The sequence below is a fragment of the Ciconia boyciana genome, chromosome 2 (genome assembly GCF_034638445.1).
Source record: "Ciconia boyciana chromosome 2, ASM3463844v1, whole genome shotgun sequence".
In the NCBI taxonomy this organism is placed as follows: domain Eukaryota; kingdom Metazoa; phylum Chordata; class Aves; order Ciconiiformes; family Ciconiidae; genus Ciconia; species Ciconia boyciana.
The window spans coordinates 122585084-122597237 of NC_132935.1; the positions used below are offsets into that span (position 1 = coordinate 122585084).

The following is a 12154-nucleotide window of genomic DNA, read 5'->3' on the forward strand; positions in this document are numbered from 1 at the left end:
CAAACAGTGAAATCTCTTTTGTATTAGGCAAAGTAAACACAACTATTAAGACTGTGTTTTATATACACCCCAAAGTATGGGGGAGTGATCGTAACAATGTGTATCAGTATCTGATGCTGGGGGGGGGGGAGGGAGGGGAGAGGAGGGGAGGTAAAGAAGATGAAGCTGGACTCTTCTCAGTGGTGCCCAGTGAAAGGGCAAGAGACAGTGGGCATAAATTGAAATTACAGGAAATTCAGTTTGTGGCATAGATAATAATTGCACAGTTAAATAAGTGGTTTGAAAACATATCTTTATGCAAACTTTATTTCTCTGATTTTATTTTAGCTTTGTGCACCTTATTAACTTTTTTGGACTCATATCCACTAAAGAAATGTTTACTTTTTGTGACTTCTTACTCTCTTTTTCCTTGATCCTATGAACCTCTAACTGGAAACAAACAGGGTATAAAATAGGAAGATTTCTGTCTTCATTAATGTTGTCTTGCAACTTCAGGGCCTTGGGTGTATGCTTCTGTTGTGGGTTTGGTTTGGTTTTTTTTTTTTAACCTGGCTTCCTAAAGAAATGAGACTTAAAAGTTGCACTGTCCTTTTATTACTGTCTGTAACTGCCTTTAAATAATTTTTGAACCTGTTGGTCAGTTTCAGCCACATTTAAAATGGAGTGTGTGTCTCAAAGATGCCATAAACATGCTGTTCATAAACAGACTCAGTTCATAAACAGAATCTCTTGTAAAAAGGATCCTGGTTTTGATCTCACTGAGCGAACGGCTGCAGCATGAGGTTTTCCCCCCTTATTAAACATCAGAGTGCATGCTGACTGGGAGATGCTGAAGGATTTCATAAATTCTGGTGCTTGTTCTTCTGATTTAAGCACCTCTGTGTTACTGTAGTAGAACTGTGTTCTACTGGACAGTTGGTTGCTTCTATAAGATACACAGCCCTTTGTTACGGTTTTTATTAAATTGTCATGTTAAATGAGTTGTGGAATCAATTGATAGGTGACAGAATAGTGTGTGATCTACACTACCTTTTGAAAATGGGACTTGTCTCTTTCATGTACCTTCATTCGAAATCTATTATGGTTAACTCAAAACTGAGAGATTCTGACATTTTTACATGGTCTGTAGGTCAGTTACACCTTTTAAAATTGAAACAACTAAATCAACTGAAGCCTCCTAGAAGCTGTAAATGAATAACACATTTAGTTTCTTTTATGAATGTAATGTAACATGTCCCATGATTAAATACTACTACAACTGGATTTTCCAAGCAATTTCACTAATAGTTGGAACAGTCAGAGCTCCAGATGCAATCTTGGCTTTTTTTGGGAATCAGTCCAAAGAAGGAGGAAAACAGATTCCAAAAGAAAGCAAAGTAATTTACATACTGTAAGCATGTGCTAAAGTTTGTTTTGGAAACGCCCTCAGCCACCTGGGATTGTAGATTTGGATTAAATGAGTTAACCCATTGCCAAGTGACACTGCATATATATTAATGATCAAAGATTTTACATGATTTTCTGAAAGATATATCTTAGATTATAGTTCAACAACATTATGACATGGTTTCAAAATAGAAACAATAAGCTTTATTTATATTCAGCATACTTACATGTACAGTTTTTGTGTTCTTTGACTTGATGATCTGAACAGGTTAATGGTTTTACAAAAAGAAAGATGTATTGGCCACAAGCCAGTATCTTCTGCTTTGATGATAACGCATTTGCTGTGTAACAAACTCCATGAGTGGATCCTGTCTAATTTTGAAGTTGCATGTAAAAATAACATGACTACTAATTTAGGGTGTTTTCTGTCTCTTGATTTTTTTAGTATTTCACAAAATAATTTAAATACATTGTTGTGCAGAAAGACTGTAAATGTTCCAAAAGTGACAAAGGGTATCTGAAAGGGTGGGTGGTATTTTTTTCCTAACTTGGAATTCTAAGATTTAGTCTCAGTAGTCTTTATTTCTTCATCTGCAGAAATGGAGCAAAATGTGTAACTATCACAAAGCTGACAGCTTAAGACGTTACGATAAGGATGTTCCAATACCAAATAACATATTAAAATTTCTAGGCATGGATTTTTATTTTTTTTAATCAAGTTGGTCTGAGGTGAAATTATTCATTAAATCGAATTAATTCTGAGTTTTTTCTTCTGTGTCCTTATGAGTGATTCTTTGTGACAGTCAGTGTTACCAGCTTCATTTCTAGCTGATTTTTTGACTTCTTAATCGGTACATTCATGTAATTTTTGTTTATCATGTTTTCACTTTCACCTTTTTGCTTCCCTTCCTCTGTTTGTTTACAGCCTGCCACATTTTCTGTAATGTATTTTCAAATTCTTTTTTTTTTGTTTGCTATGAGTATATACACACACATGCACGTAGTTGTGGTCCCAGCAGCTCCTTTTCTAAACATTTCATCTACATTATTTTTCTATTTGATTTGCTGTCCTTTTGATAGTGCCTTTGCCTGCAGACCCAATTACCTTCTTACAACATTTGTCAGTCTGTATGGGTTAAATAGAAGCAGTGGAATGCTCGTTTCCTTGTAGAACTCAGGTTTGTGGGTAGTTCTTTTGTTTGGCATAAACTGAGGTAACATTTTACTGTGGATTTTTTTTCCTCTTTTTCTAGGTTTGCATGGCAATACTTAGGACATACATTAGTATCAAAGAATCAGGCCTTCTAAAACGTGCAGGTATGATGTAGTAGTAGCTTTTGATGTATCTTTGATACTTGGCTTATTTAAAGCAAATTAAATAGGCTGTCAGGAGAGAAATGGGTGCCACTTCAACAGTGAATAAGAAGTTCTGATTTCGAAGGAATACATCCAATGCATGCGTTTTCATGTTCCAGTTTCCCATTGAGGCTAGGTATTTAGATATGGAGTTATCTCAGAAAGTTGTTACAAATCTTACTTCCACAGAAAATGAACTGAGCCTGAATGGAACTAGACTTGAGAGTAGAAATGAGTAACTGGGGCAGGGGGGAGGTTTAACAGAAGCAAAATTTTGTTAAGGCATTTTTGAACACCCTGGCCAAACATCACAAATCCAGAAACTTTAGAATTAAGCTGTTGAAATGATGTGCTGTTAGAGAACCCAAACAGCTTTAGTTTAGTCCTTTCACATTACCATATATGCAAACAATTATGATTAACACATTTTAGGGACTGTAGTTGATTCCGATCCACCTGAGCTTTTGAGTTCAGTCAGAAAGCGCTAAATTTTACTCTGCACAGTCATTCCTTTTGTACCTGTCCGGAGCAGTCTTAAGTTTTTGAAAGCTTATTAGAGTGTAGCACAATGTGAACGTGGGATCCAGTTGCACCCTGTGTAGTAACGTTCCCATGCTGAAATACAGAGCATTGTAATGCAGATAACACTGGGTACCAGCAGGCTACAATACATGTCTATCAAGGCTAGCACTGGAACAGGTTGTAAGACCATCCACCATGATAACACTGTACTTCACTTCCTAGAGGTTTGTGTCTGGAAAGGCATTACTACCTTGATGCGCTTACCAAATCTAACCTGGTTTTGTGCATTTTTCTTGTGCTGCACCAAATCAGCTAAGCTTTCTTGAAACCTACAGGGCTTACACTGTTCAGCTCAATGACATGAGATATTTCAGAATAGTCAGTCTGGGTCTAGTAAGGTTAACACTGTATTCAAACTGGATCCTTTCACCCATTTTTTCCATATCCCTGTTGCATAATGTCCTGGATAAATGCAGTGTAACAACCCTTAATTAAAATTTAAGGAAATAACTTGTTTAAATAGTTAGCATCAGTTACCCCAAAGTGAAATTAATTTAATTGCTTTTTCAGTCCAAATATTTGTGAAATATTACAGAGAAGTTACTCCTGGTGTGGATTTTGCTTCTCAAGTGCTGAATGATCTTCTCATTTCTTTGCTCAAAAACTGTTTGTTGCGAGAAGTATTTCAGATATTGAATGTAACTGTACGAATCAGTACACTGGTAGGTGACCTTGTAATATTTTTAAAATCTTTGATCCATAGTTTCTTAGTTTTTTGAGTACTATGCCATTTGTAGTAATCAGTTTGGTTTTGCTCTGGAACTCAAATCTTGGGGGGGAGGGGAAGAGCAATTCAAAATTTCCTGTTATAAAAACTCTAAGCTTTCTAATTGAACAGAGTTGCAAAACTGATTCTGCTTTTTTGTCTGAATTAGCCAGCTGTACATGTTCTTCTGAAAGTTTTTGAGCATGTGGCTTCTTTGAATATGAGAGATGCTGTGCCTACATTAATCAGTACCTTTTGTAAGGTATGAGTTTGATTGTACTACTGCTACTTGTTGGAATTTCTGAAATACATTGCCTGTTTTAAAACTCGAACATATCACTTTAATATTATTTCAGTACTATTTTTTAAAAGTTATATTGTGACTAGCTGAATTTGTGGTATGGGTTTCCATTTATCCCTTATTTTTTGACTGAGATTCACTGTGACATGTTTTTCCCACTGTTGTTTGCCACTTGCCTGTAAGTGATCTCAATTTTTTGTATGCTTACTTTTCTTCCCCCTGTTTGATATTGCAGCTCATTGATGCTGGTATGCTCCTTGAATTTGAACATTTTGACTATATTATTAAGGTCCTTCACCAATTGCAAGTTTCCAGTGAGGAAATAAATATTGTTTTGAACATAAAATCCAGGTATGTCTTTAAGGAGCTATTTTATAATTATATCTGTCTAGTTCCTTCTTCAGGTTCTATTTTTATAAATTTATGTAAAAACTTTAAAAGGCAATTAGAAAATGCAAATGTAGTGTTTTGGATGAAAATACTATCATATCATGCCTAATTGTATTTTAAAGTGCTGTCAATCTACTGTGTTTCAAAGATCAAGGATTGTTCAGTCAAAACTTAGATTCTGACCACAGTTATGATTAGTTTTTTTCCATACTAATCATCATTGTACAATCTGTTCCCAGCTGTGCTACAAGTTTATGTGACTATAGTCAAATTAGAAACATCATGGTTTAATATATCATTTAGGTCTACATAAGCAAACAGTACTTCTGCAATAAACAACCTTTCTAGGCAATAAGAGGATTAGTTATAATCTGAAGTAGTTTTCTAGTTTCATTTACTGTGTGACTGCATAAACACTTGTGCCAACACAACTAGGGAGGAGGGTAATTTTTTAAGTACTGCTGGGCAAAATGTGAAATCACAGCCCAGATCTGTTCCAAAACTGTCGATGTCTCCCCATCACTTGCACAAGATTGTGATCCTTTTTTTTTTGTGTATGTGTGTGTCATCTGTATCATACATGCACACACAAGTTGAGAAACTAAATTTGTGATTCATAAAGCAACCTTTGATTCTTAGAGGAAATCAAATATGCAGCATCTACTATGTGAAAACAAGCCATCTCTGTTTCAAGTGAAAGCACTGTAGAAATTATTTGCTGCTTTTCATACTTTTCCCATAGAGTACCTTTCAGCCACGGATCTCAGTGTTTTACCAGTGCAACTTACCACACATGTTGGAGGTAATCTTTATCACTTTTCAGATCAGGAATCTGATTCACAAAGGAATGACCCCTTCCAGGTTGCCTCAGTATGTATGTGTTTTCAGCACAAACTGAGAAACAGTCTGTATCTATGAAGACTGAGCAGCTGTGCTACTTCAACTACATGTGTTAGCTCATTCATGTGTAGATTATGCATCTCTACATGATAGCATCGCACTGGGTAGATGTATCCATTGCTTCAGTGGCGGCATCAGAATAAAGTGTTATGCTCCTAGGTATTTGAAGCTGAATAGCACTTTCTTTCATGTAATTATCTTTTTTTTTTTTTTTTACCTTTATGTCAGAAATAGATACAATACAGTTCTGCATTTACTTAATGGATTGCAAGTCTTATTCATACCTTTTCAGTTACATTTCTACTGAGACAAGGGAATATTTTCTGTGAAAATAGCTCTGCTCAATTATTTGCTTAATACATGTACTGACTTCCCTTGGCATGATTGTTGTTTCATGGACACATGTTTTCAGTGTCCAGTTTGCATAGTGTGTTGTAAATAGTATCAAAAATCTTATCAGTTTTAGTTCATATATGCTAATTTGTTGATCACCTTCTGCTAGTGCATAGTTTAGTTCAATAGGCTGTGTTAAAATTAAGTATTAATTTTTTTTGTGGAAGATTTCAGGAAAGAAATCTTGAGAAGAACTGGCTTTTTGACTTCAACTTGGCAGTGGCTGAAATTCAGGTACAGTATGTGCATTCTTCAAGCCCGTTGGAATACTTAAACCATGACTACTTTTAAACCTACAAGAAACAGTAACTTCTACATCATTTAAAATTAGTGGGCTTTATTATTAAGTATATTGAGATTATGATAAAGTATTTTTATGCAAAGCCATGTTTGGGAAAGATTAATGTGCAGGGGAAAACTGTCTTTGGCTTTCCGTCATGTCAGTATTTTAATTTACATACTTGTAGTTTTCATCTTGGTTTTGCATCTAATTCAAAGATTTCATAATTTTAAGCAATCATTTCCTATGCCTTACATTTGTTGTGCTTGTAATTGGTAGTGGTACCTCATTCCCCACCAAAAAATTATTTAATGTATTTTTTTAGCAGATAGAATTAATATCTAGTATAAAAAGACATAATTGTAAAAGGCTGTAATTGGCAACACTAAGCAGGTATTTTATAGAATAAGAAAATATCATAAAAAATTCTTTAATTGAACACTTGCATTTTTCATATTCAAGGGCAGATTACTTCCTATGAACAATTATAATATAGTTTACATATTATCACATTCATTGCACAGATCATGAGACCAAAATTTAAGAAGGGAAGAACCAGGACTGATTTTTTTACTCCTTTAACACCAAAATCATCAAGTGATCTGGCAAGCAAAAGACTAATTCGTATAGAAAATAACCATTAATTTGGCATGCATCATACAACAACAAAAAAAAAGTAAAATACTGGATGAATGCCAGTTCTTAAATAGGATGAATAAGTTATGAGCTTTCTCAGTTGGGGTCATGATGTAAATGGAGAAAGGATTTTAATTTCTTGAGAGACAAAAGTGATTAGCAGTCCATGCAAGTTAGCCAACATGTAACTGTGCCATACTGAGCATGGAGGTTCTTGGCAGTAGGGTTTCATCTGCATCTTTTTTCTGCTTTGAGTCTATCCCAGGTGTATCTCTTGAATTTCAATATATTTTCTGTTTGGTGTTCTGGAAGCAGGTTTGCCTATATTTATCCCTTGCCTTCTTTGCAGCATTGCAAGGAAAAGAGTGATTGGACCAAGCTGGGAGCTTTGTATGTTAATGCGAGAACTGGATGTGAAGATTTTGATGATCTTCAGAAATTATCTTTATGTATTGCTGAAATACTAACCAGAGGTTCTGAGGCAGACAGACCAGGAGTTCCTTTTTGTGATTTTGCTGATGCAGGTAAAATTAAGATGCAAGAAATGCTTTTTGTTCATGCCTATTCTTTGTAGAGTTTTTAAAAGAGGTAAAAAACCAAATTTGTATACTGTTTTCTGAATAGTAGTTAATTTTATATGTTATAATATTCAGAATTTCTTGAGGTGCAAATACAATCAGCTAAAATGCTCAATAGAAGCCATTTTCTAGTAGAAGTCCACAGTGCTTGCTTAGACTTAAAGAAAGTTCTGAAAGGAGAACATCTGAGCTTTTTGAAATCAGGAAGAGAAACCAAAATTGGTGGTCTTTTAATAAGAATGTCCTATTCTCAGGACAAAGGCAAATGTATTTAAGTATTGTCGTGTGAAGTGTCACACTCTTAATAGCATAAATAAGCTTTAGAGCTGTAAATACAGCTATATATATATTTGTATATTTCAAAACACATTGAACAGGGTTACATCATGTATATAATTTGTACTTTTTTTTTTTTTTTTTTTTAGTAATTTGGATTTTCCAGAAGTATTTTATTCTCTAAAGAGCCAAGAATTTCTGCAAGGGCTGGGTCCACAAAACAACAAAACATTGTTTTGTAGTTTTTTAATAGTTCTGGCAGGTTTTCTTACCCCTTTCTTCCCTATGCCCCTTCATTTATATATCTGTATCATTCTTCCTAATAAGTTTGCAGAACACTGAGGATCAGTGAAGTGTCAGTGGGATATTAAAGCATTTTATAATGGATAACTCATATCTTTTTCAACCTGTATTAACTACTAAAACGTGATGAATATTTATTCCAGATATGTGACATGACCTTTCTGACCACAGATTTTCATATTATGAAACAGCTATCACAGCTTCCAGTTGTGACACAGACAGAAAATTTTGGTGGGGCTTGGAATTTAGTCTGTCTTCCCTAGAGCAGTCATCTCCAAACTGATAGGCACCTCTATCAGTAAAAAATTTTTAAGCGTTCACCCCCAATTTATTTATTTATTTATAAATTATATAAGTGTACTACTGCACTAATGTACTACTGCACTAATGTATTAAGAGCATTATAAAACATACACAAAAATTGAAACTAAAAAGATGAGATAAAGATGAAATAAACACTACTTTTAAAAATATTTTATTTATTGTTATTTTTTAATGGTACAAAAAAATTTTCTTCCCACACCTGAATGGATTGTTGTGCTCACACCCCACTTTGGAGACCACTGCTCTAGAATACCAACAGTGCTTCCAAAGTGGTTGTATAATATGGTTGGAAAAACTTGTAATTACTGGGTTCTGTAATTGGCAACATTTTTTCATGGTGCCAGAAAATGCAAAGCGTACTTTACAAGTAATGATGTTACTAAATTATGCCATTACATGTCCAAGCATCTTATGGATGAATTAGACAACTATGAAATACCATCTGAATAAACTATAGTTACTTACCCTACTTCTGATGTTAAGAAGTTACTACTTTTAATGGCAAATATTTCAGAAGGTATATTTAATATTTTCACAATGACCGTGTTTTTCAAGTGTGTAATTTCTTTAAAACTGCATTTACATGCAAAATTAAAAAAAAAAAATGTTTTTTTTTCTTTCCAGTAATAAAAAATTCACAACATAATGAAGCAGACAGAATTTTCATTGGAAGGATTGGGATAAGTGTAATGTATTTTTATCACAAAGTACTGCAGTGGATAAAGGTATACTGGACTATTAAGAACCTGACTGGAAGAAAAAGAATGAGTCATTTCTGTTCTAGATGTTAAACTGTGTTTCTCAACTAGAGTGGCTGGATGTGCCACCTGCCTCCCCACCATCTTAGTACTTCTTAATTGTCCGGCTGGATCTAAGCATGTTATTGTGCCTTTCCGAGCAGCAGTCCTCTATGGAGCCCGTCATAACTTTGTCTTGCAACCTAGAAACTTGATTGTTCAGGTGCAGCTTTTGACTTTTCTGAGCTAAGGATTAATCTGGATTAGGAGACAGGTCTTCCCTGAGATTCTGGGGTGAGGTGCTGATGGGATTGTTTCCCAGAAATGCCACTTTCTTCTGTCTGGCAATACTGCTGTATTTTGAGACCTCCTAACTCAAGCAATATTTACAGAAGTTTGAATGGGCCCTTTCCTGCACTGATGCTTCTGAACCTGACCTCAAATGTAATGGATAAGGCCAGGAAGACAGAAGAGAAGCATAGCAAGGCTGCTACTACACTTGGTGAACTGCTCATTCCCCAGAACGTCACTAGAATTGCTTTTCTTCCATTGAATCTAGGGTTCTGAGTTCTGTGAATCTTGCAAAGACTCGGACCTCACAAAGAAATACCCTTTACAATCCTTTCTTTGCTGTCAAGTATTACAAAGGGCCAGGGTTAAGAGACGAGACCTGGGTGTTTTACATTCTTTAGGCCTCATGCAGTATTGATCATAAGTTCATGGCAGCAAGATCCATTTCAATGTTAAATTAGCCTTTTTCTTCCTGGAAGGAAGCAGTGTATACCAAGCCGGATCTACTACACAGTGCAACATGACCAGTGCCAACAAAAGAAATAATATAAACCACCAATGATTTTGGAGTGTCTTTTGGTCAGTGATCACATTCTGAACTTACCTTTGTGTCAATGGGCCTGATCCTTACAACTAATAATTACGCTGTACTGGGATGTTCCTCATCTTGTACAAGATGATTTCCAGCATGTATTTTTATGAACAAAAGCAAACACTCTCCTTGTCCCCTTTTGTCTCTTGGGGTTTTTTTGTGAATTGTCATTGAGGAACCCTTTCTAGTTTGCATCAAAGGATTACAATGTCTTTTGTACTATTGTCACTAGGGGATAACCTTCAGGAATTCTGTTATGTAAAACCTGTGCACTGCTCAGTCTGTTTCCAGGGTCAGTCCAAGTCCCAGGAGATACTTGATAGAGGTGCTTAGTCTAGAGGCAATACACCCATTTTTATGAGTCATTAATTTTGCAGCATTAGCTTGTTGAGTTGAATGGTCTTTAGCAGGTCCCTATCAAGCTGCAGCACAGTGTGGTACTGTTCAGGAGTAAAGGGAAGGAGAGAGGGTCTTTGCATTAGCACTTCTGTAGTACTGCACTAGAACTTCCTGAAGCATTTTTGTTCCACAAAACTCAGCAGTTAGACAGTTAAGATATTCCTGGCCATAGAAGAGGTGGTCTAAATTTTTGGTATTGAGGAGTGGTCAGTGCTCACGTGTCAATCCGAGAGTTCAGTTTGGCTTGGATTTTGGCTGTCTTCTTCAGCAGAGGCAGCATATATTTAGTGTTTGTAGGGAAATGCCTTCATACATTTTAGCTGTTTTACAGATCCATCTTAAGGGAGATCCTGATATTTGGGTTGTAGGACCTCTGATATTCCAAGGAGGTTCATCTTCATGTCCTAATTTCAGAGGTGCCAGGTGTCAAAAGCACGTGTAGTGTTTCTCTTGGATGACAGGAGTTACTAAAAGTAGACAGTTCTTACGATACTATGATTTTTTTTCATGTCTAGAGTAAAAGATCATTGCTTCTTTGAGAACGTTGTGTTGGCTATCAAACCCACCTCTCAACAGACTGCTCACCAAGATCCTCAAGATCCTCAAATAGCCTTGTAGGCAACCTGTGTTGACCATATGCGAGTGTGAATGAGGCTGTGCTCTGAATGATTTTTATCAGAACTGGCAGATCTGCTTCAGGGATGAAGTAGAACTGTCATTCCTACCTCTCTCCGACCAGTTTCACTCCATTACATGTATTGCATAAGTCCCTAATCTTGTCGTTACAGGCTAGTATCTGTTTGATCCCATGTCTTGTTTCTTCCAAAAAGTAGTACAGAAAATATAAGATAGTGATGGATTTGTTCTTCCTGCTGTGTCCATAGTAATTTTGGCTTTAGGACACACCCTGTGCCATTTTATGAACGTGTTGGACTGCCTAAAGCTCTAGGTGTACTTTTCAGATCACTTTCCCTTCATGAACATCAAACCTCTTTATCATGTAGCTTTGATGCTTGGTGGCTCTCGGGGGTAAAATATGTATGCTCTTTGTTCCTGAAGAGAGTATTCTTTGTAAGAGCTAAGGAAAGTTCATAAAAAAGATGTACTTCGAAAAAACATGCAGATCTGAAACATGTGAATAGGTCTTCCATGGAGACAGCTCTTGAAGCAACAATAGACTACTTTCTGGATATTTACTTGTAGAGAATCCTGCAACATTAATGCTCCTTTGACAACTATTTTATCCACTTCCCATTTCAGCTATTTCCTATCTTGAAGGACTTTGCTACGGTTTATTTTCATCCAATTTTTTATTACTTCAGAGGATTGGTCAGAGGTTCTTATCCAATTAAGGATCTAGTTCCACAACTGCATTTTAATTGGGTGCCCTTCCTTTATAGATCATTTGTGCTTACAGCTGCATGCTTTCGATCTTTCTATAAAGACCCGCTTCTTAGTGGCCCTTCCTTTTACTAGAAGGATGGAATAGATGCAGATCCTCCTTAATTTTGTATTTTGTCTCTGGTTTGCCACTTAGATTTCAAGTTTCTATTTTGCTTCAAAAGTTTCAACTCAGTCTATCTGGTATGTATTTTTTCCCTTCAACCACATACATCTACAATTGAATGGGTTCTTTACACCTTAAATGTTACCTGCAATGATGTAGTTAGTATTCTTTTATGGGTTATGCTGAGATAAACTATTGCAGATACCTGTAGGCCTTC

The 12154-nt window shown here is 35.9% G+C and overlaps 1 protein-coding gene across 1 annotated transcript in view; it reads left to right on the forward strand.

Annotated features, from left to right (window-relative positions):
• TOPAZ1 (testis and ovary specific TOPAZ 1) overlaps window positions 1-12154 on the forward strand; it is a 41722-nt gene that overhangs the window by 23212 nt on the left and 6356 nt on the right. Inside the window, exons 10-16 of the mRNA XM_072851435.1 lie at window positions 2640-2703; window positions 3835-3986; window positions 4200-4292; window positions 4567-4682; window positions 6182-6248; window positions 7280-7454; window positions 9036-9136. Of these exons, the coding sequence (XP_072707536.1) occupies window positions 2640-2703; window positions 3835-3986; window positions 4200-4292; window positions 4567-4682; window positions 6182-6248; window positions 7280-7454; window positions 9036-9136 (768 nt within the window). The remainder of the gene's footprint in view (window positions 1-2639; window positions 2704-3834; window positions 3987-4199; window positions 4293-4566; window positions 4683-6181; window positions 6249-7279; window positions 7455-9035; window positions 9137-12154) is intronic.